General features: G+C 32.6%; 1 protein-coding gene across 1 annotated transcript in view; it reads right to left on the bottom strand.

The window, feature by feature from the left end:
* LOC134684599 (heat shock 70 kDa protein 12A-like) overlaps positions 1–27019 on the bottom strand; it is a 57781-nt gene that overhangs the window by 18365 nt on the left and 12397 nt on the right. The window contains exons 2-3 of the mRNA XM_063543898.1: positions 20777–20995; positions 16856–17009 (exon numbers count right to left, since the gene is read on the bottom strand). Coding sequence (XP_063399968.1) covers positions 16856–17009; positions 20777–20995 — 373 coding nt within the window. The remainder of the gene's footprint in view (positions 1–16855; positions 17010–20776; positions 20996–27019) is intronic.

Genomic DNA, 27019 nt, shown 5'->3' with positions numbered 1-27019 from the left:
GCGCGCCAAAAGGGTATTTTCATCTCTAAGAACACATTTTTACCACCAGAGACACGAACACAATTGAAAATTCTTTTCTAAAAGGTGCAACGTACAACAAACGTATTATAAGTGAATAGGTAACGAATAGGTAACGAATAGGTAACAGAGTATTTACTGAGCACTGGAACGGGTACATACGCGGTAATAGGGGTATTTCATCTATAAGAACACATTATTACCACTAGAGATATGAATTTAATAGAAAATCCTTTTCTCAAAGGTGCAACATACAACAAACGTATCATAAGTGAATAGGTAACGAATAGGTAACGAATAGGTAACAGGGTATTTACCGAGCGCTGGAACGGGTACATGCGCGCTAATAGGATAATTTCATCTCTAAGAACACATTGTTATCACAAGAGACATGGAGACAATTAAAATCCTTTTCTAAAAGGTGCAACGTACAACAAACGTATTGTAAGTGAATAGGTAACAGGGTCTTAACCGAGCGCTGGAACGGGTACATGCGCGGTAATAGGGTAATGTCATCTCTAAGAACACATTGTAACCACAAGATACATAAAGACAATTAAAAATCCTTTTCTAAAAGGTGCAACGTACAACAAACGGATTATAAGTGAATAGGTAACTAATAGGTAACGAATATGTAACAAGGTATTTACTGAGCGCTGGAACGGGTACATACGCGGAAATAGGGGTATTTCATCTATAAGAACACAGTATTACCACTAGAGATATGCATTTAATAGAAAATACTTTTCTCAAGGGTGCAACGTACAACAAACGTATCATAAGTGAATAGGCAACGAATAGGTAACGAATAGGTAACGAATAGGTAACAGGGTATTAACCGAGCGCTAGAACGGGTACATGCGTGCTAATAGGGTATTTTCATCTCTTAGAACACATTTTTACCACCAGAGACACGGACACAATTGAAAATTCCTTTCTAAAAGTTGCAACGTACAACAAACGTTTTATTTAAGTGAATAAGTAACGAACAGGTAACGAATAGGTAACGAATAGGTAACAGGGTCTTAACCGAGCGCTGGAACGGGTACATGCGCGGTAATAGGGTAATGTCATCTCTAAGAACACATTGTAACCACAAGATACATAAAGACAATTAAAAATCCTTTTCTAAAAGGTGCAACGTACAACAAACGTATTATAAGTGAATAGGTAATGAATAGGTAACGAATAGGTAACAGAGTATTTACTGAGCGCTGGAACGGGTACATACGCGGTAATAAGGGTATTTCATCTATAAGAACACATTATTACCACTAGAGATATGAATTTAATAGAAAATCCTTTTCTCAAAGGTGCAACATACAACAAACGTATCATAAGTGAATAGGTAACGAATAGGTAACGAATAGGTAACAGGGTATTTACCGAGCGCTGGAACGGTTACATGCGCGCTAATAGGATAATTTCATCTCTAAGAACACATTGTTATCACAAGAGACATGGAGACAATTAAAATCCTTTTCTAAAAGGTGCAACGTACAACAAACGTATTGTAAGTGAATAGGTAACAGGGTATTAACCGAGCGCTGGAACGGGTACATGCGCGGTAAGAGGGTAATGTCATCTCTAAGAACACATTGTAACCACAAGATACATAAAGACAATGAAAAATCCTTTTCTAAAAGGTGCAACGTACAACAAACGGATTATAAGTGAATAGGTAACTAATAGGTAACGAATAGGTAACAGGGTATTAACCGAGCACTAGAACGGGTACATGAGCGCTAATAGGGTCATTTCATCTCTAAGAACACATTGTTACCACCATCGACATGAACACAATTAAAAAACGATTTATTTTAAGGTGCAGCGTATACCCCTGCGCATTAAAAGCGAATAAGGAACGAATAAGTAACAGGGTATTATCCGAGCGCTAGAACGAGTACATACGCGCTAATAGGGGTATTTCATCAATGAGAACACATTATTACCACCAGAGATATGAACTTAATTAAACATCCTTTTCTTAAAGATGCAACGTACAACAAACGTATTATGAGTGAATAGGTAACGAATAGGTAACAGGTTATTTACCGTGCGCTGGAACGGGTACATGCGCGCTTATAGGGTCATTGCATCTCTAAGAACACATTGTTACCACCAGACTAATGGGCACAATTGAAAATCTTTTTCTGAAAGGTGCAACGTACAACAAACATATTAAAAGTGAATAGGTAACGAAAAGGTGACGAATAGGTGACAGGTTATTAACGGAGCGCTGGAACGGGTACATGCGCGTTTTTTGTTACCACAAGAGACACGGACACAATTAAAAAATCCTTTTCTAAAAGGTGCAACGTACAACAAACGTATTATAAGTGAATAGGTAATGAATAGGTAACAGGGTATTTACCGAGCACCTGGACGGGTACATGCGCGCCAAAAGGGTATTTTCATCTCTAAGAACACATTTTTACCACCAGAGACACGAACACAATTGAAAATTCTTTTCTAAAAGGTGCAACGTACAACAAACGTATTATAAGTGAATAGGTAACGAATAGGTAACGAATAGGTAACAGAGTATTTACTGAGCACTGGAACGGGTACATACGCGGTAATAGGGGTATTTCATCTATAAGAACACATTATTACCACTAGAGATATGAATTTAATAGAAAATCCTTTTCTCAAAGGTGCAACATACAACAAACGTATCATAAGTGAATAGGTAACGAATAGGTAACGAATAGGTAACAGGGTATTTACCGAGCGCTGGAACGGGTACATGCGCGCTAATAGGATAATTTCATCTCTAAGAACACATTGTTATCACAAGAGACATGGAGACAATTAAAATCCTTTTCTAAAAGATGCAACGTACAACAAACGTATTGTAAGTGAATAGGTAACAGGGTCTTAACCGAGCGCTGGAATGGGTACATGCGCGGTAATAGGGTAATGTCATCTCTAAGAACACATTGTAACCACAAGATACATAAAGACAATTAAAAATCCTTTTCTAAAAGGTGCAACGTACAACAAACGGATTATAAGTGAATAGGTAACTAATAGGTAACGAATATGTAACAGGGTATTTACTGAGCGCTGGAACGGGTACATACGCGGAAATAGGGGTATTTCATCTATAAGAACACAGTATTACCACTAGAGATATGAATTTAATAGAAAATACTTTTCTCAAGGGTGCAACGTACAACAAACGTATCATAAGTGAATAGGCAACGAATAGGTAACGAATAGGTAACAGGGTATTAACCGAGCGCTAGAACGGGTACATGCGTGCTAATAGGGTATTTTCATCTCTTAGAACACATTTTTACCACCAGAGACACGGACACAATTGAAAATTCCTTTCTAAAAGTTGCAACGTACAACAAACGTTTTATTTAAGTGAATAAGTAACGAACAGGTAACGAATAGGTAACGAATAGGTAACAGGGTATTAACCGAGCGCTGGAACGGGTACATGCGCGCTATTAGGGTATTGTCATCTCTAAGAACACATTTTTACCACCAGATCTAGAGACACGGACACATTTGAAAATTTTAAAATTTTTGATATTTTTCCTGTTTCCATGGTTACGGCGGCCATTTTGAAAATTCCAACTTCAAAATCCAACTCTGCCTATGCCAGTTACCATTCCTGTAAAGTTTCATCCAGTTTGCTGAAAATTCTTATTTTTGAAATTTAGGACCTTTTTGCATTGTTTCCATGGTAACAAGACCTATTTTGGAAATTCCAACTCGAAATCCCACATCTACCAATTTTGCTCATCATTACTGTGAAGTTTCATGAAGTTTTGAGCATTTGGAGAATTTTGAATATTTTGGTGTAGTTTCTATAGCAACATAATAGTTCCAATGATCGCCAAAATCATCCAACACCTGTACATAGTGGGCACCTACATTGTTTGAAAATATGATGATTCTGAGTTGAAGCATATCCAAACAGTTCACCAAAAACCAAAAACTGATTTTTTTTCAAAATTGTGCCGTTTCCATGGTAACGGCAGCCATCTTAAACTATTCCATGCCATAATTAAAAAGGGGAGAGGATATTTAAAATAAAAAAAGTAACGAATAGGTAACGAATAGGGAATAGGGAATAGATAACGAATAGGTAACGAATAGGGAATAGGGAATAGGTAACGAATAGGGAATAGGGAATAGGTAACCAACTTGACGCCCATAAACAATTCTGTGTAGCATTTTAAATACATTTCCAAATTTCAGTAACTTTTTAACAGTAGTTGCATGAAAGTTGGTACCGTTAATTTTTTTTAATGGTAATAAATTTCATAGCCATTTGATGAAAAAAGTTTTCATTGCTCATGCAGCTCTCGTTCGCGAATCAAATGCTGTAGACATGGATGTTTCATCAAGTAATTCTTATCTTTTACTGCAAAAGATTAAGGTGTCTTGGGATAAGATTACAACAAATTAAGGTATATAACTTTTTCTTTAAAACTTACAACAAAGACAAAAAAAAAATCAAAGTTCCTTTTGAAATCAACAAACAGTATTAAAAGTAATAGTCAACAGGCACCAGACCTGTATTACAACAGGAAAGGTCAGAGCAGTGAAAATCTATGTCAAACTATGGCCGTGTTCACATTAACCTAAATTCGGTGTTGTGTTAGTGTAACTCACACGTAAACTAAACTCAATTGCGTTCCTATTGATAAAACTCAATGTTTACATGTAGTTTAAATCATGTTTTACCTACACACAGTCGATATTCAATGTAGGCCTTGTGTAGGTTAAGTGTACACAAAACTAGGCATTTTGGACATTAGTTTTATCGTGTATATATTTAAGAAGGAAACTATTTTTGAATTATTAGTTGTCTAAACTTTACAGATTTTCTTTTGTTAAAAAAAAAAAAATTACCGTACTTTATTAACCCCTAATCAAGACTCAAAGCAGCATCATTGCCGAACCCATAAGGCAGCAACCAATTGATTTTCGGGTCGGGGGGGGGGGGGGGGGCTATGATAGTTGAGTATACTAGTAAAACATAAAGGCAAGGGATAGGGGGTGGTGAGCTATGGATTTTGTTTTGGAAACAAAAACTGTGGCCCTGAAAAAAAAATTGTTTGTTTTACCCTCAGCTGCCACTATATATAATGCTAAAATTGATTTCGACTTGTCACCAAAATTTGTCCTGAAATAAATCAATAGCTCACGCCCCCCTCCCCTTCCACAAAAAATGAAGTAAATAGTTGCTGCCTAATTCATTTGAATAGGTCTTCCCGAATCGACTTGACGAACACAGAAATATTCGCCACTGGTCTTTACTCAAAAAACGATTCACGCATAAATGCATCACAAAAAAAAAGTGTGAGGTAAATGATATGTTTGTCTAGTATCTCAGATCCGTTAAATAACACGTAAAATAAATTAAAAAAACCGTTACCATATTCCTTAACCAAATACTCCTTGGAGAAGAAATACCATTTGAAACGAACAGAAAAGATAAAAATGTAGTGACCCCTAATATCTCAATCCTGTTTTTTCGGCTGTAAGCACGCTGTTGCAGCGAACGTTTTCTAATGCGTTATCGAGACATCTCTAGTATATTCAAACTACTGAAAATTATAAAAATGGCTTTTATAAAGTAGCAACCACTTAACTTAAAAAAGGGGGAGGTTATTTTTTTTTATCTGAGTCAGATTTTTGTTCGCGCGTACGTTTTTATTCCTTTTTTTTCGATGCTGGTGATCAAATACTTTTTTTTTTCAATATTTAACACTATAATGTATGGGGAAACTCTTGATTCAAAATTTTTTTTTTATCACCTGTATGACCATTTTTTTTTTTATCAAATTGGGGATCGGAATATTTCCATTCCCATCCCCCACCCTCCTTTTGGAGTCAAATGGTTTTTCCCTTACCGCTAGAAAAAAATTCGAAAAATTTTGAATTCAGTTCTACGTAATGAACATTTAAATGACATATAGTTTACAAGTGGGAACAAATCTTATGTACAGGTAGCTAAACAAGGTGTATAGATGTGAACAAATGTAATTGGAAACCAGTGTACACTACACTAAACTAATTGTAAACATGTCTACTCTACACGGCGTTTGGTGTGAACACGGCCTATGTTTTAGGACTTATCTTTTCTGTCGAGTATTTTTTTGGAATTTTGGAATCACGTGAACTTTAAGATTTTTATCTGAATGGTAAAACAACTATCATTTGTCTTAATTAGGTAAATTATTAATGTCTCTACTGAAAACAGATTAACCATAGTGAATTTCATAATTTCGAAAATTCACTTATTTATGAGATGTTTTGGCTAGACAACGATTTTTATTCCCCTTTAAAAGTGTCCTGTTCCAAGTCAGGAAGATGGCCATTGTTATAATATTATTCGTTTCTGTGTGTGTTTTGCATTTTAACGTTGAGTCGTTTCTGTTTTCTCTTATTTTTGAGATAAGACGTGGCACGGTACTTGTCTATCCCATATTCATGTATTTGGTTTTGATGTTATATTTGTTATTCTCGTGGTGTATTGTCTGTTGCTTGGTCCGTTTCTGTGTGCTGTTGCGTTTCGGTGTTGTGTCGTTGTTCTCCTCTTATATTTAATGCGTTTCCCTCGGTTTTGGTTTGTTGCCCCGATTTTGGTTTTTGTCCATGGATTTATGAGTTTTGAACAGCGGTATACTACTGTTGCCTTTATTTGTCATCGCTCTAGAACCCCATGCCAGAGCCTGAAAATCAAGTGTCCGACATACGATAGTTTATGATGCCCTCACTTATTGGTTTTGCGATCATACTCGAATTTTCATATTTTCTGTCTCGCGTGTCTGTCCTAGTTTCGGGACAATATGACGCCGACCGACTTAATAACTGCTATAAAATTTTATGACTAAATAAAAAAAAATTATGTATAGTACTATATTATATGTTGTAAACAAGAATGTGTCCACAGTACACGGATGCCCCACTCGCACTATCATTTTCTATGTTCAGTGGACCGTGAAATTAGAATAAATTCTCTTATTTGGCATTAAAATTAGAATGTTGTTATCAAAGGGAACATGTACACTAAGTTTCAAGTTGATTGGACTTCTTCTTTATCAAAAACTACCTTGACCAAAAACTTTAACCTGAAATTTGAACTTTGTTCAGTAAACTGTAAAATTGGGGTCAAAACTCTAATTTGGCATTTGAATTAGAAAGATCATATCATAAGGCACAGGTATACTAATTTTTAAGTTGATTGGACTTCAACTTCATCAAAAACTACCTTGACCAAAAACTTTAACCTGAAGCGGGACAGACGGATGGACGGACGCACAGACGAACGGACGAACGAACGGAGGCAGAGACCAGAAAACATTATGCCCCTTTACTATCGTAGTTGGGGCATAAAAATGTATAGTACTTCATTATATGTTGTAAAAATATGTATAGTACTACATTATATGTTGTAAAAATATGTATAGTACTACATTATATGTTGTAAAAATATGTATAGTACTTCATTATATGTTGTAAAAATATGTATAGTACTACATTATATGTTGTAAAAATATGTATAGTACTACATTATATGTTGTAAAAATATGTATAGTACTACATTATATGTTGTAAAAATATGTATAGTACTTCATTATATGTTGTAAAAATATGTATAGTACTACATTTTATGTTGTAAAAATATGTATAGTACTACAGTATATATTATTCTATTAATAAATCCCTAATTCTATTAGATAAATCAGGGATTAATAAGGGGGATGTTCATATTTGTACGCAAAACTAGCTAAATTGTTATTTACATCTCCGGTGTTTCTTTTTAAATGCTTGGTTTATATCGTCGTTGTGCTCTTTAGCAATGGGGGTTATCAATTTATTGATAATTATTAATGAAGTTTAATTTGTTACCAATGTTGGGTTCCCGTTTAAGTCGTGCAGTGTCAAGGTAACAGCAACAAATGATGTTTCGCTGTATTTAGTGTTAACAGATTCATTATCGTCAACAGCTGTTGACCGCAGATTAGTGTAAACTTGCAGGGTACATAATTCAGGTTGTAAACATTTCACATTCGATAAATAGTGTTTTCTGTAGAAAACCACAGTCAAACTAAAGCTTTTCTGAGGATTTAGTTACAAAAAACACCAAAATACCGAACGTCGAAGAAATTAAACACGGAAATTTTCTAATCAAATTATAAAATCAAATCATAAAACACATCAAATGAATGAATATCAAACAGCTGTCATATTTCTGATTTATTCAGAAAATGGTTACTTTAATATGTTAGATAGCTAGCTTAACCTCTTACTTGTATGACTTGTATGATGGTTTCATTAAAGTCCATTATTTCATGATAATCATGTTGTTTTCCATTTTTTACATCACTGGGTCTATACCTCTGCTTGTGGACTATCAGTCACCGAGGGTATCATCAGCTCAGTAGTCAGTGCTTCGGTACTGGCATGATTTAACAAACTTTACTAAAATTGTCTGTTTATAAATTTTGAAATTCTAATGAAACTATGGTTTCAACTCCCTTAGACAAAGTTGGCTTAAGACGAATTTGGCTATTTATTTTTGGTATTTTTGACATATAGCTCGCTCTTCAACGATTTTCGGTACCTATACATCTTTGGATTTCAAATGTATGGCTTTGAGCGTTCCTGATGAAGGTAAATCCAGAAAAGCGCTTCGAACGCAATGAATTATAAAACGTGTTGTTTTCCATTTTTTTGTGCAATCGGGTTCATAAAGAGTTACTTTGAGGGGCAAAACAGGAAGGAGAGGTTAGCTATATATCCCAATGGGATTTATATTTTTTTTAATATTCAAATAACTATAACTTGAAAATATTTAGTGGTAGACACGATATTTATGATGGCAATTGTTTAACATGATACAGCGTATTGGATGATATAACGGGTTAGAAATCGCAATGATTAGCCAATCCTCCTCTGAAAAGATTTAAAAGTTCTAATATCATAAAAACATCCCCAAGCCTAAACCATATATATTCTGGTTGATCATATAATCCACATTAAATGTAATAAAAGTTAAATCCCAAGGGTCACCCGATCCCGTGCTATTTGAGAAAGTTAATATGTCATGTAAGAAGGATGATAATATCTGTTATACCATATACTTTGTGGCTTGTCATTTCATGATGATTTTAATTATATACACGGTAAGACCTAGGTGACTATATTATTTAAACGATAAATAGGTTAAGACCCTAGTGGTCATCCCCTTTCCGTGTCATTTGCATATGTTCAATATCTTGTACTAATATTCCTGTTTGTCAACTCCTGAATATTTGATTAACATAAAGTGCCAAAGGTTTCTCCATCCCTATGTTCTATGTTCTAATACATTCTACAATATCGGGATACCTACACCTAAACCATATATTTTCCTGTTTTTTAATATTAAACAAAGATTTGAATTATATATATGGTCACTTACAAGTTTTTGATCCCCTTCTATGCTCGTAAAAGTTAAATCACAAAAATACTGCACTCCAAGGAAAATTCAAAACGGATAATCCATATTGGCAAAATCAAAAGAAGAAACACATCAATAAAATGGCCAACAACTGCTCTATTCCTGACATGTTACAGGCATTTATTATGTAGAAAATGATGGACTGAACCTGGTTTTATAGCGGTGTTATACATTCACTGCAAAAGTCTAAAAATCTGAAAGACCAGTTTTTGTCTTGATTTGCATGAACTTTTACTCTTCAAAAGTATGGCTAGTGTCTTAATTTTACTTGACAAATTCTAATTTATATTAAATTTGTCTGAAATTTACTCGACATATTCTTGACATTCTGAATATTGTCTTAAAATTTCTAGACAAATTCTTGACATTTGAATACTGTCTTGACATTTCTTGACATAATCTTGACATTCTAATTTTTTCTCAGTATGGCTTGACATATTCTGAACATTTTTAATAGTGTCTTAAATTTACTTGACAACTCTGAGTTTTACAAATCATGACCATTACTCATGATATAACTTTAATCTATATTTGTCTTTACATGAAATACTGTTATAGGAATTGTTGATGTTTAACTCACATCTCCTTCATAAGAAATATAAAAATTATTAAAACAAAGAATTATCAGAAGGGCACCAATATGTACACGCTTCATTTAAATGCTTTGCAATTTATATCTTTTCTAAAATTAAAGAGTATAAAACTGAATTAAAATATGTTCATTTTCATAGAAGACAAATATATTGAGAATGTTTTTCCTATAAATATATGTGCAGACCATATAACTATTTCATACAAGATAGATATTGTGATTTTTTTTCCTGTGACTTTTTTTCTGTGACTTTTTTTCCGTAACTTTTTTTCCTACATTCGTTGTTTCAAGTTACACTTCTTTCAACAACAAAAAAGTTGGGCATGTAAAATAATTAAAAATTTTGGAACCTAGATATCTTGACAAATGCAAATATGGCTATGAAATATATTGTATAAAATAATTTAAATGTAGGTGTGTTGATATAAAACAATTTAAATGTAGGTTTTTTACAAAATTACAAATTCTTATAAATCAAATTATTAAAGCTGATCATACTGTAGACATATTTCATTCTACATTCACAATATTCAATGTTAAAATGGTAAATAATTATTGTACAAAAATGTGGTTTATATAAATAGCAAATTGTGATAATATACAAATCGTTCATTTAACAGAAGAAAAAAGTGTGTAATGTCATCTGTTGGTATATGTATTACACATGGACAGGATGTTCCTCATAAAATTAAGGTATTCCACAGAGTACACGCAACTGTCAAATAAAATAGCTGATTTACCTGTAATTAGCCAACTTATCAGTTGACCTGCCATGCCACTACAATTTTAAAAAGTTTGTTGATAGATAAAAATTAGGAAAATCATCATTTTGATGATTTAAAAAAAATCAAAATGGATTTTCATTATCAAAATTATGAAGTTAAGTATTTTAACATAACAGTAAATTGAGTATATCCCAATGATGAAAGAAAATTATTATCTACACCAGGAAGAATAAAAAAAGAGTAGTTATAATAGGTCCCATCAATGATTTCTATAGAAATATATTTCTATAGAAATCATGGATCTCAAATAGATATGCATATAAAAGAGGGACGAAATATACCAAAGGGACAGTCAAACTCATAAATCTAAAACAAACTGAAAACGCCATGGCTAAAAATGAAAAAAAAGACAAACAGAAAAAACAATAGTAAACACGACACAACATAGAAAACTAAAGAATAAACAACACGAACCCCATCAAAATTTTACCTTTTCAGGAAGGAGTTATCACAATTTTTTTTTATTAAAACAATAATAAAATTGAACACTCAAATCTGAATAAAAGTTTTTTTTGGGTTGTTCTAAAAAATGAATAAGGCTTTTGAATCAAGAGAGAGCTACACGAAAGGCCCCCTCTCTCTTTCTTTAGCCACACCAACCCAAAAGATGAATTGTGGGGTTCAGAAGAGACACATAGTCAAATTTTATAACTGCCTACAAAACACTTCTTTTAGAAAAGCAAATTTGACTGGCAGTTTTACGAATGGCAAAAATCTAAATGCTATCTGTCAGTTACTTCGACTTATATTTCAAGTTATAACAATTAATTAAACGTTTAATAAATATAAAATTAAAGTACATTTTAAACTGCATTGGGGATTATTCAGGTTATTCAAACTAAGTTGCACCAAAAGGGTATCTTTCTATACCAAATTAATCCTTGATTCTTCAAAGTTTAGTTTAGCCATAATATCATAAACAGTGAAGAATGAGTCTGTACACATTTCATGTGAAATTTATACTGTTGAGATAGTGTCAAGACATATTTAAGAATGTCAAGATTGTGTCAAGGCACATTCAGACATTATTGAGAATGTCAAGCAGATCGAGAAAAATTTAAGACAGTCAAGAATAGGTCAAGACTAATCCAGGCTGTTATAAATATGATAGAGGAAGTGTCGATAAATTTTAAGACAATGTTCATACTGTCAAGACACTTCTCAAGAACAATCAAGAACCTTAAATTCAAATTCATACTATGTCAAGAATTTTTAAAAATTGTTCAGACAAATCAAAATGGTCTTTTCAGACTTTTTGACATTTGTAGTGATTGTAATACATATGTTTATCTATTTGTATCCATCTGATGACTTGAGCCTTTTGCAACAGATTTTTATGGTTCATTCTTAAATGATGTTCTTTTACATCACTGTCCCCCCACCACAAAGTAAGGGGATGGTTTGGAATCCGCTTACATATTTGACTCCCCCACTTTTTATAGCTTTTTGTCTGTCCGAAATTAGGAGCATGTTATTCTGTGATGTGATAACTTATTTGTTTTTCGTTTTATTTTTTGCCCATAACTTAAAGGGAAACTTCGCAAAAAAATAAAAAAAATGATAGTATGTCCATTATGTATAAAAATGCTCAAATTTATAGATATTAAAGTTTTATTCCACTAGATAAGAGATCACCATCGATTTTAAAATTTGAGTATCAGTTCTCTGCGTTCCGCCATTTTGTCGTCTTTTCCGACTGAAATCACGATGTGTCTATAAAACACAAAGGACCAAAACTACAGTAACCGATGTAGTCGTAATTGCGTGTCGATATATATCTCATCAATCGTACGGTTGTTTTATCTGACTAATTTGATACGGAAAATGTTCTTATTTTTTTTAAATAACTATATATAGTCTGTTATTTTTAAACTGTTAATATTGGAATTAGTTAAAAAGTCAAAGGTTCAAATTATAAATAAGTGTTCCGTGAAAATTGTTTTCGAAAATTTAATTCGTTCATAATTCTTTTAGGCAATAAATTTTATTCAAATACATTCGGATCTTCCCTCATCTGATCACCAGTATGACTAAAGGTATTACTCCCAAAGGTATTGCGAGGGATGTGAGGTGACACGTCCAGGTATTCAAGCGATTTCCTGTCGGGCTTGCAAGTTCATGCTTCGTTTCACTTCTATAGATATTGATCAGTGTACACGGCCGATAACTTATAACTTTCCATTTTGAACTATCAGGTAATATACATCTCTGTCTCGCGTGTCCGAAAGCGATAAAATACACTAGTCCGTATATACTAAACTCACACGCTTGTTTATAAATAAAATTTCTGATGTAAAGAATATTATTTATAAAAAATATGAATAATACCCACCCTTCCCTCCTTTAAAAAAAAAGAGTGGAAGAAATAAAAATCTATTTACATATTTTTTCCAAGGATTGATTTGGGAAAATGTATCATATTCTCGTTGTCAATAGTAAAGGACAGATTGGAACATACGAGAAATATTGATTTAAAAATATGTACGCACTTGTCGACGATTCGTTATACGCCTGGGTAGAAAGTTACGGAAGAATTATAATAGCGTAATTTAAAATATATACATGTATACATTGAACATAAGAAAGAAACATGCATTTTGTGAAAATTGGGGTAAAAGTTTTGTAAATAGCCTAGTTCACGTATGCTAACAGTATGTAATCACAGAATTCGATAGACTATTCTACATCTTCTGACATCAGACTCGGACTTCTCTTGAACTGAATTTTAATGTGCGTATTGTTATGCGTTTACTTTTCTACATTGGTAAGGGGTATAGGGAGAGGGTTGAGATCTCACAAACATGTTTAACCCCGCAGCATTTTTGCGCCTGTCCCAAGTCAGGAGCCTCTGGCCTCTGGTATTATTTCAATTTTAGTTTTTTGTGTACAATTTGGAAATTAGTATGGAGTTCATTATCACTGAACTAGTATATATTTGTTTAGGGGCCAGCTGAAAGACGCCTCCGGGTGCGGGAATTTCTCGCTACATTGAAGACCTGGTGACCTTCTGCTGTTGTTTTTTTTATTTGGTCGGGTTGTTGTCTCTTTGACACATTCCCCCTTTCCATTCTCAATTTTATATTGTATACCAAAAAGAAGAAGAAGGAGAAAAGAAACAATTTGATTTAAATACAGGTCGATATATAACTTGCTTTGGTTCATCGAAGTTGTGAACATAGTGAAATCACAGATATATATATCATTTAGATTGTTTTCGAATAAAGGAAGAAATTCGTCATCATCACAATTCTTTCGTCATGTAATATGTATGCAACTGCACGTACACTTATCATCCCCAAGGGATGTGAATATTTTCTAGGAAAAATATTGAGTTTTAAAGTTTTAAATCAATTTCGGGATTTATTTTCTTTCTTGATATTCAATGACAGCAATTTAAAGAATAAACGGCTTGTCCGCTTTAGGGGTATTCTTGCCAGATAAACAGACTTATAATTATATTCAAAAATAGGAAAAGATGACATGGAATTTGTTGTCTTTTGTTTTTATACATCGTTTGTCAAGTAGTTACTTAAGTATTATACGTTGTGAGACAAAGATTGTTTTAATAAGGATGTCCCCGATTATGAATAAATTTGGTTGACGTTTTTCACACTTGAAAAGAATATCTATATTCGTAATTTTTCGATTCCAATCCTAGAAGATCCTTACATTTCCTGTCAATTGTTTAAAAGTATTTTTTCTTTATTCGTACACATTATATTCCGCTTCGGTAGAGTTATCTTCAGATAGTTTCAGATATTAATTAATACATGGCTTCAGTCAAAAGTCTAAATTAAGTGTTCTCGTACATTATTTTGCATAATAAAGACAATTAAAATGCTTTGGGTAAAGCTATTTTTTTAATTTCTAAGTTCCCCTTTTTATGAAACAAAAATCAAGGACAAAAGATGTATATCATTTTAGTCTGACACATGCATTAATGTTCCCGTCTTTAAACGAAAATTGTGTATTTCTAAGTAAATTAACTTATTTGAATTCAAATAAATAATAGCACCAAATATAATTAAATAATTCCACAGCGATCTATTTCTATTTGTTCACCCGCTTGAATATGTATTTTAAATGTGTGTATTAAATGCTCCCTTGTTTGTTTTTTTAATCCACTTATCCGAATAGACAGTCACACCTGGCAAGGTGTGCCCTAGAGGCGTGGTGAAATGCCGAAGTGCAAATAACAATTTACCTTTCAACAAGCCATATACGAGTATTGAAACATGACCATGAATTCGCACATCGTATCAACCTAGACATAGCAGAGATTGTAAAAGGTCAATAAGAGTACACCAACATATTGTCTTTACAATTGTACTTTAATGTGCTTACCTTATCAGTCCGAAAATGCATTTATTAAAATTAAATTTATAACTTTTTGTGTTTTTACTGCAAAAATAATTCGAATATATACGTTTAACATATAATATTTATCTCATGAATGTGTACAATTGCACGTCTGTGCGTTTTATCATCTTATTATCGAATGGTTTTTAGATAAAGCATAAGTCATTGGCGCGCTTACGATTAGGTTACAATATGATTAAAAACCAAGACTTTTAATGATTGTATTTTAAATCCCGGCATGTAAAAACCAGGAGGAAACGTTACGACCTACAGGGAGTAGTTAATATTTTTTCATTAATTACCGATTTTCTCCATTTTTACTGCACATATAGCGATAAAACTTTGTGAATATATATATTATGTCATTATGAACGTATTTAAACCATAAGTAAAAAATCGTGAATTTTCCCTTTAAGTCGTTATTTTTTTTTCTCATTTGAATTGTTTTACATTGTCATTTTGAGGCCGTTTAGAACGGACTATGCGGTTTGGGTTTTGCTCATTGTTGAAGGCCGTTAGGTGACATATAGTTGTTAATGTCTGTGTTATTTTATCTCTAAGCTTGTCTCATTTGCAATCATACTACATCTTCTTGTTTTATGAATGATTTGGATCCCAACGCATATTCATATCTTTTCTTGTTTGTCACGTTACACAGATATGGATGAAACCAAAGGTCAGTTTCCAGAGGTTTCCCAGAGTCCTATGATTTAATGTCTTGTAAATGGTCGAGATCCCTACCATAAGCCATACATATTCATAATGACATATAGCGTCATTCCCGAGGTCGTTTCATAACCCAATTTTTTCAATATATTGTAATCTTAGTCGAGATCATCACCCGTCTGTTTGTCATTTACCGATGATTGGTCTAATATATAGGTTCAGGGGTCGCCCATCCAAATAATCTTATATCTTGTAAATGATCAAGATACCAACCACTAAGCCATACATTTGGTGTTGTTTTTTTAATTGGTCGGGTTGTTGTCTCTTTGACACATTCCCCATTTCCATTCTCAATTTTATTTGGTGGTATAACATAAAGAGATACATAAAATAAAACATAAAAGAAGACACTAGGGGTCATTCACACTCCTGTCAAATGAGAACAAATTCCTTAATTTCTTAATAAAATGGCAATATCAAATCCCAAACACATCATACGAATGAATAACTGTCCTATTCCTGACTTGGTACAGGTATTTATTATGTAGAAAATGGTGGATTGAAATGACTTTGTAACTAGACAAGTTTCTTACAATTATTTATCTAATGATAATGTTCTTATATATTACGAAAGGATACTTTTCTAAGCCTAAAACAACATAACTTTCCTCAAACGAATGGAATGAATAATGAATGATTTCTACTTGAGAGGAATTTGTTTAGGAGAATTGTTAATTGCATCCTGTTGCAATAAATATTTGGTAAAATTCTGGATTCTGAATTTTACTCCCAAACTTCCGACTTATAAGCGAGTATCTACGGTAACATTATAACGATTGAAAACCTTGACGGAGATCAAAATGTATTCAACAGTTATGTAAATTAGGTTTTTGAAGTATCTAATGTTTTTATTGTAATCAATGTATTTACGGCGACTGCATATCATTATGTCTTTCTTACCGCCAAGATCGACGACCATGTGTTGAGTCCCTTCTTTGAAAACTGTAATTGCATCACCACCAATATCGATATCTCTACTTGGTATATTTTGACAGTAAATTGATACAGCCTCTGGTTCTAAGGCAATTATCAATTGGTTGTCAGGAATGCCGGCCTGCAATATAGTACAGCTTTGATGTTTGGTTAATGTTTTATTAGGATCATTTTATTTTGGCATCTGTTAATTGGACGGATTATCTCGTCCACTTTACGATTATTGATCTTTTGTTGGATGCCTTAAATAAAACACAAGTGGGATATACACGAAACAGCAGGATAATGTTTGATTGAATGATTGCTTGAGTTCAGTGGGAAATGTTTTACTTATTTAGGACGAGAATGAATAGATTACACATCAAATTAGTGGGTTATGTAATTAATTGATCAGATTACTGACCAGAATTTTGAATGCTAGTTGAAAGAATTTATGTGAGATATGGTCATTCTTTAAAGCAAAACAAATTCCTTTCTAAAACATTGGATTTTTTTTCTTTCTATTTTATTGACCTGTTAGCAGTGTAAACTATACAATATTGTAAGACATAAGTGAATGACATGATATGGATGGCATTGTTTTTCTATTTATATTATGCGAATAAAAATTGTAAAAATTTACATGTTAACGATGTGAATACACAGTATACGATACATCTTAACAATAGTTTGGAGTTCATTAAATATATAATAACATTAAAACAAATTTGATTAAATAACTTCCAGAAATCACTTCCCCCTCGTGTTTGTCTTAAGCTTATATAACAATATTGTGAAAATAAGAGACGTGTTTAAAAAAAAAAGTAAAGCACGCACAGATACTAACAAGTCTGTCTAAACGTAATTCTTTGCCTGTAGAATACAGTTATAGAACACTAGGTTATCAGAATTCAATAAACACAAAATGACACTGTCTTTCATTAAAAATATTCTTACCCCAAAAACTAAATACCATCAATTAATAAATTATCTCGATAATTGTTTTATTTTTGTACATTCAAACAAATCATACTCTCTAGTTCATATTTGTTTACAACTAGCACATTCATTATTGTTTGTGAAAGTTAATTTCTTTCAAGATCATAATTATGTGAGACCATTCTCTGTAACATTTTATATTGGAAAGCTTGGAGTTGGCTTTCTATAGTATATTTTAAAGCCAGTGAATAAATATTTTTACATTTTTCATCATTTATTTTCTATTAAATTTTTTTCCCACCTTTATTGTGAAATAGGAGAAACAGTTCCCTGATCGATAAAAAAAGCAAATAACTGTGATGATTTTGTATCTAATATAGAAAAAAATATGTGGTATTGTTCCCAATGAGACAACTATCCACAAAAGACCAAAATGGCACAAATATTAACAACTATAGGTCACCGTACGGCCTTCAACAATGAGCAAGGCCCATACCGCATAGTCAGTTATAAATGGCTCCCATAAGACAATGTAAAACAATTCAAGCGAGAAAAACTAACGGCCTTATGTATGTAAAAAATGAACAAAAAACAAATATGTTACACATAAACAAACGACAACCACTGAATTACAGGCTCCTGACTTGGAATAGACACATTCATAAATAATGTGGCAGGGTTAAACATGTTGGCGGGATCCCAACCCTCCCCCTAACCTGGGACAGTGGTACATTGTATAACAGTACAACAGAAGAACGAAATATAAGTAAGATTGTTTATATTAGTTACAGTTCGGCAGAAGCCTTAATTTATGCACTGTTAGTACTTAGGTAATACTTAGAAAAGATTAAGATGTTTCGTGGCTAAACTTTGGGTCAAGTCAAATGAAAAGGGGTGTTCCTAAGGAAAACCAGATACTGTTAAGAAGGCACTTGTGTACACCCTCCATCGGGGTATATAAGCGGGAGGGATTCCTTGCTCAGGGCCGATTGTAATACGTTAGAAGACAAAGACATGGAGTACGGTACGTAGATATTCGAGATCGCTGGATCGTATATATTAGATAATATTACTAAGTGTAAAAAAGAACAGGTTGGTGCCTATAAGAAATACGGACCTGTACGTTTACAAGATGAACCGTATTATATGAATATGACACTTCTTGTCCATTCGTTTTTGATGCGTTTTGTTATTTGGTTTTGCCATGTTATGTGATTATGGACTTTACGAATGGATTTTCCTCTAAGTTCAGTATTTTGTGATTTTACTTTTTATTGTACCGTATAGGACAAGTGTGAGCTACATAATTGTACCAACAAAGACGTGTGAAAACTTGTAGGGTACATTATTGTACCAGAAATACAAATTTGTTCCTGACCAAGGACAAAACTTGCAAGAATACAAATTTTAACCAGTGTATACATTTAAGTAGAATAGTTTCTAGATAGTTTTTTTGAGATTGCAAAGAGCAGTTGTACATATTTTGGGTTTTTGACGTTTATTTATGAATGATGATAATTTGTTATATATTTTGTAAATGGGTCAATTTTGGATCCAGTATTAAATTGATAATGAACTCATTCTTAAATTCTAAAATAGAAGCAGACACGCTTAACCTGTGCACACGTTATATAGCTTACTGGTATGCGTTGTTCTATATCCATGCTCTAAAATAATTAAAAAGAGTTGCTGTCATGTTTTTAAAGGTATCGCAAGATTTAATAGATGGTCTTTTTTGTTTGATAAGTAGAGACAAACGTATCATATTCACCACTGCGTTAAGACAATTTGGAGGTCAGTATAATCTGACGAATTTTAAAGATGAAAGAATTGTGTACCAATATTATAACAAACCAGTGAAATTAAAAGAGACGAGTCAATGTGCATCACCCACTTTCGGACGACTCTGCTGCTGTCTGGTAAATGCTCTGATAACCCAAAAGTTGCAAGCTTATCTTATTTTGCTAATAAAACTTCTTATCTGTTCGGAACACACGAAAATACGATATTAATTATGTGTGTGCTGTTTGTGTAACCCCGTGTTTTTTTTAAAGGTTGTAATATTGACAGTTAAAAACAAGAGAGAGTTGGTCCGAGACCACAATTGTTGTCCCTTGATTTTCGTTGTTCATTGTCACTAGTGTTGACAGTGGGTTACTTGCCATTAATTTTATACCCCTTCCAAATTTATTTTTTCCATGTTTAATGCCTCAAATTGCAAGTAGGGGTGAAATTACACTGTAAAAAATTTGGGTCCAGAATTTTAAAGGAAAGTAGTGATTTGGTCCAGCTGAAAAAAGGTTTCAAATTAGTACTTCGTATGCTGTCAAAAGATTTCAAGACGCCCTAAACATAAAATTGTCCATATTTTGAGTTAGAGCCGATGAAGTTTTCTATAATTTTTCTATAGTTTGTCCCAAAAGTAGTACAACACTCTGTAAAAGTTTCTTTGATAAAGCGCAGGTTGGATTTTTTTATTTTCATTCATGTTCTGAAAGAAATGGACTACGAAATAATTGTGGTCTCGAACCAGTTGAAAATGTAATGGTCGGTGTTTCACCAAATGTGTTTGTGGTTTGAACAGATTTATCGACCAACAATATATTTACCATATCAGGGCAAATCTGCAAAATACCTAGTAACCTAACATTAAAACATTTCATAAAAAACAAAAACTAGTCCAGTTTAGTATCTTTAGGAATTATAAATATTTTAGTTAAATTGCTTCTGGTATTTAAATCTCTTTTAAATGCACGCGCTAAAAAGCCGTCATTATCGCAAAACCATTTGTAAACTGATGTACTTAATTTAATTTTTCTAGGCATTAGTACATGTACACAGCATAAAAAATAAGTCAACATTGTAAGCCTTTATCTCTCGGGCATTCTAAAAAGAGGCCAAAAGGTGTCAAGCATTTTACAAAATAGTAAATTAAGAAAATACCTGATACATATACATAAAATTTCTTACCAAATAAGCACATTTTCTCATGAACTGCTTTGCAGCTTCTGACCATATGGCTGGAACTGTAATCACCCACCGGACTTCGTCGGGTCTTAGATGAATGCCACTAATGTTCATTGATTCTACAAATTCTTTTATTAACGCTGAAATTGCTTTTTCAAATACAGTCTCTGCCAATAACGTCTTACCATTTTCATCCTCTAAGACCATATTAGATTGCGGAATCTGAATACAAAATATATTTCATAAGTTTTTGCAGGCATGTTTGTAGTTGTGCAAGATAGATGCTCAACGTTTATTTCGATATCCATAATCAGCTAAGGAGATGACCCTTGGATTATTTTTGGGTTGAATTAGCAATGCTCTATTCATTGCTTTTGTTAAGTGTTTAAGTAGACTGTTGTTTGTTGTTTTCTGGTTTTCTCGTATTGGCCATGGTTAAGACTGTTTCTCCGACTTATGACTTTTGATTCAAAAATCAAAATACAACTATAATTGTCAAAGTCATATGAAACTTCAAATAAAAAAGAACTTGATGCATTTTTTATTACTTAATAGCTAATCATAAAACTTATGCACATATACTCTTTTCTCAAGAAAATTCTATAATTCGTCCAACTTAAGAAAAAATTTACTTTGTATGCAGTAAACGCAGCGTGACCTTTCTAGCATTCTAGCAAAGATCACGTGATCACACTACGAATGAATTTGTCATTTACCCAGACAATTATCTATTGTAGTATGTGTATCTATTGTCATAAAAAAACTCATACTATCTAACAAAATTGGTAGATGAAGTCCTTTTACTTGAATAAAGTAACATTCATTTTTAGTGGAAAATTGTTCTAACGTTGATAAAGCTATAATTAAAAATTGATTGCTTACCCTCTTTGTGATTTATGTAAGATAACTCTTATTAATTTCCTCTATTATTCTTTCATTATGGGGAATTGATATAATTTTGGTTTTCTTTTAAAGGTATTTTTTTTTCAAAAAAGTTAACTAGAGGCTCTTAAGAGCCTGTGTCGCTCACCTTTGTCTATGTGAATATTAAAGAAAGGACGCAGATGGATTCATGCCAAAATTGTGTTTTAGTGATGGTGATGTGTTTGTACATGGTTAAAACATGACTATAAAGGGCAATAACTATTAAAGGGGTCAACTGACAATTTCAGTCATGTTGACTTATTTGTAGATCGTACTTTGCCAACATTAATTGTTTTGACAGTTTATCTCTATCGATAATAATATTCAAGATAATAACCAAAAACAGCAAAATTTCCTTAAAATTACCAGTTCAGGGCCAACAACCCAACAACGGGTTGTCTTAATTATCTAAAATTTCAGGGCAGATAGATTTTGACCTTTTTAACAATTTTACTTCTGTCAGATTTGCATTAAATGCTTTGGTTTTGAGTTATAAGCCAAAAACTGAATTTTACCCCTATGTTCCATTTTTAGCCATGGCGGCCATCTTGGTTGGTTGTCCGGGTCACGCCACACATTTTTTAAACTAGATACCCAAATGAAGATTGTGGCAAAGTTTGCTTTAATTTGGTCCTTTAGTACTAGAGGAGAAGATTTTTGTAAAAAAATACTAAGATTTATGAAAAATTGTTAAAAATTGACTATAAAGGGCAATAACTCCTAAAGGGGTCAACTGACCATTTCGGTCATGTTGATTCATTTGTAAATCTTACTTTGCTGAACATTATTGCTGCTTACAGTTTATCTCTATCTATAATAATATTCAAGATGATAAGCAAAAACAGCAAAAATTCCTTTAAATTACCAGTTCAGGGGTAGCAACCCAACAAAGGGTTGTCCGATTCATCTGAAAATTACAGGGCAGATAAATCTTGACCTGATGAACTATTTAATTCATGTCAGATTTGTTCTAAATGCTTTGGTTTTTGAGTTATCAGCAAAAACCGCATTTTACCCCTATATTCTATTTTTAGCTGTGGCGGCCATCTCGGTTGATTGGCCGGGTCACGCCACATATTTTTAAAACTAGATACCCCAATGATGATTGTGGTCAAGTTTGGTTAAATTTGGCTCAGTAGTTTAAGAGGAGAAGATTTTTGTAACAGTTAACAACAACGGACGACGGATTGATTGATTGATTGTTGGTTGCTTTACGCCGCATTAGCACAAAAAGGCTATATCGCGGCGAGAGCTAATTCGAATATTTTTACAATTTAAAGCATATTTTTAAAATAAGACAAAAAGTCCTTCAATATACTAAAATTCTTGACTAAAGCAAATTGAGTATATACAAATAAAAATCAACAGTAAAATAGCGTGATAAAAATTAAAATCGATTTAAATAATAATAACATTTTTATATGCTATAATAAATTCCAATTTCTTTTAAAAAAGCAACAATATTTGTAAATGGAGCATTATTAAATAAATCATACATATTATTGACATTGAAATGCTTCTTACGAATATATCAGCAAAGTCAATACAATGAATTAAAACATGTTTAATAGTATACTTGCAGTTGCAAGGAACACATTGTGGTTCATCTTCATTTTTTAAAAGATACTCGTGTGTTATTCTAGTATGACCAATATGACATCTAGTAATAACACACTGATCTTTTCTGCACTTAATATTATTAAAAGGTTTGCCTAAATTAGGTCTAATTTCATGCAATTTATTATCATCTTTTTTACTCCATTTATTTTTCAATATATTAAAAACATACTCTCTAATATTAGATTTAAAATCAGTATATGGTATATCACAGTTAGATAGAGGATCACCCAGGGCATTCTTTGCCTCAAGGTCTACAGCTGTGTTTCCAAGGATTCCAACATGACTCGGAACCCATAGAAATATTATTTCTTTCAAAAGAATTTTTAAATTCCTCATTACATATAAAATTTTCAGGATTGTTGGGTTTTTAATTTTAGTATTTCGTATAGCTTGTAAGCATGAAAGTGAATCTGAACATATAATAAATTTGGATTTATCTGAAGAAGCAATAAATTTCAAAGCCAAAATTACTGCTCCTGCTTCAGCAGTAAAGATAAAATACTGCCCTATATTTCAAACTTTTGTCATCGGAGTGCGAGATGTAATCCCCGAGACAAATTTTTTCCAGGATGTTCGTCGGGCTTGCCTACAAGTCCGCCGTGCCTTAGCACGAAAAATACGGAAATTACTCAAGTTTTCCGTCGTTGGTTGTTGACTAAACCGTCTTTCAGATTTTTTACGGTCACCTATGGCTTGATCAAAAGCGTCATCAAACCATGGTTTGCTGGGATGTCTAGGATTTGCCGAGGTCTTAGGAATAGTTCTGTCAGCAATTGACGTTAAAACTGTATTAAAAGTTAAAATTGGATCATGTACAGTCTCAAACATCTTTGACTGAAGTTCCGCTTGACAGAGAACGGACGACGGACAACGGACGCAAAGTGATGGGAAAAGCTCACTTGGCCCTTCGGTCCAGGTGAGCTAATAATGATTTCTGGAGGTGCCAATTATAATTTTTTTACTAAATCGGTTGGTTTTGGGCATAAGTTAAACATTTTTGGAATAAAGTGGTTGTTATGGTGTTCTGTTTTTGTGTTTGTACGTATGCCTGTTTTTCTGAGGGGGTGTTACACATTGTTGGTGTATTTGTCCTTAAGGGTCGAGAAATCCAGATACATTATGACAGCGTGTCTGCTTCATTTATGGTCTGACATAATTGTATACACAATATTAATGCAAAACACATGAATTTTACAAGTAGCTCTTAGAGATTATCAGATGAATATCACAACTTGAAGCATTATATTTTTGACAGCCAAATAAAACATGTGTTATCTAACTGCATATTGTACCTTACATTAAAAAAAGACAAACAACTTAACAAAAAATACAACGTCGCTGGGCTTCTAAAATGTTGTATATGACTTTTTTGGCTAAACAAACTTTTTGACACCAAAAGTCTCGGCGGGAGAAAATCTTTGGTATTACAAAAATAGCATACAGTTAGACCAATCAAAATGTTTGAAATAAGACCTATTACAAAATTGCCAATGTCAGTTGTTTGTAAAGTTTGCTTCCAAAATGTTGTATGAAAACTTGATAATCGTTGAAGAATGACTTTGGAAAAAAAGTAATTGTACATTCTGTGAAAAAAACTAAGTTCTTAGATAGTCCAGAAATGTCAAAGTTTATATTTCACTGCTAAAAAAACAAAAATGTTCAAGTTCACATACATACATTTTGGAAGCATTCATTTTGCCAAAACTTTCAAAGCTCGTTTGTGAGATATGTTTGTCTTGAAAAATTGTAATATACAAAACATAAAAAGCTCAGCGACGAAATACGCTGTTATAGATAATGCATATTTTAAGGTTTTTCTTGTCGTAGAACACACCTAGGGGTGTCAGGATTGATCAAATGAAAGACCGACCGGAGTGAGGTCTTTCTTTGAACAATCCTGACATCCCGAGATGTGTTCTACGACAAGAAAACCTTAAAATATGCATTATCTGACACATATACCGTAAACAAATATTAATTTTATAAAGATTTGTAAAATTTAGTATCCTATTTTACCGAAAACCCTTAAGTGGGATATTCCTTTCTAATGCGTTCAGGTTTTAATACGTCCTGCGGCTCGTTTAAAATGTGATATAAAACTCACTAAATAATTTAGATATAAACCTTTTAAAAATTGTTATCCATACCCAATAAAAATATTACTGTAACTGCACGAAGTAAGACACAAATGTATTGTTACCATCCGATAACGGTGTATGACAAATACAAGGCACATTGTAAGTTATTTATTGTACCACTAAGCTTATGGAAAAGGGGGAGGGGTATGCTTTTTTTCTATTTGTTATGTTATTTCTATCGCGGAAAAGTGGTTATTTTTTTAACTATTTTACTTGAATCGAATGAAAAATTCAGAAAGGTTGTCTTTTGAATAGCAATACATTTTATTAAAAGATGATCAGGATATAATTATATACCCTCCGCACCCAACCCTTTTGTGAGTTACGTTTATGTTATTCAATAGAATATACGATTATCTTATTATTTGATCATTTGATAGAGTAATAGGTATACATAAATTTTAAAAAGTTAAGAACTAACACGAAGACGAATATAAATACATGTAGGTCACAATATGATTTCCTATTCAGTGTGTATCGTTCTGAACATTCATGAAATATTTGCCACTGGACGTCCAACAAGCAACCAAAAATCAATCAATCTATTCAGTTGACTCAAAAAGATTTTCAAAATCTTACACACGAATATGTTCAATCTGGATTTATTTTATGAAAGTCTACATTAATGTTTCTTTATTGTAGCAATAATCAACAAAACTTCACGTTATTTGTTTCTAAAATTAAAATGCAAAACTACAATGACGGTTTCTTTAACACCTATCATCGATTGAACTTTAACAAAAAATAAATTTCCAAATCGGCAACAAAAAACTATTAGACGAATAAAGAGTTGAAGTAAATCATAAATTGCATGTTTATCAAGGAAAATAATGACCTTCCACAGGTCATTATTTTATGCCTTGGAGCATATATCATTGAAACATGGTATCGTCCGGGTTGATTCTAAAAAAGAATGACCTGACGTTCTGAAAGAAAATAACTCCATATAGGTATATAATTAAAAGGGAACAATTTCATTATAACTTGGAATAAGAATCTCCATCTTTGAGTCCAATTTGTCTTATTAAATTAAGAAACTTAATGATCAGTTCTTAACGACCTTGCAAGCAAACCAGTGACAATCTTGAATGAATGATATAGTTATATTTAACAAAATAATGTTTATGAGATAATAGAATAATTTTTGGTATATATTAGTTTTAAACCATACAAAACAAATAAATGAAATTATAGATATACTTGAATGTCTTTTAAAATAATTTTATTTAAGTCTACAAAATTGTACCAGATATTTCCACTTTCAATTGAAATGAGTTTCTTCATGGATACTCCGAGAGGGTTGGTTTTATAATATGTTGTTTCTAGAGTCATTATCTACCAAAGGGTGTCTTTTGGATAGAATGTATAAATCAAATCTTACAAGTTATCAAACCTTATCTACTAATACGTGGTAAGGATGTTTACAATAATTAGAGATTTATGAGAGAATGGAATACGACAGCGATACTTTGAAGCATTATGTTGTAGCTCCTGCTGTGTTGATTAAGATAACGTTGAAATTTCGTGTGTAGTTATAGAGATGTCATTCTAATTGCATTCAAGT

The sequence above is a fragment of the Mytilus trossulus genome, chromosome 9 (genome assembly GCF_036588685.1).
Source record: "Mytilus trossulus isolate FHL-02 chromosome 9, PNRI_Mtr1.1.1.hap1, whole genome shotgun sequence".
In the NCBI taxonomy this organism is placed as follows: Eukaryota; Metazoa; Mollusca; class Bivalvia; order Mytilida; family Mytilidae; genus Mytilus; species Mytilus trossulus.
Note: the sequence above shows the minus strand (reverse complement) of the source record. Positions and strands in the feature narration are given on the sequence as shown.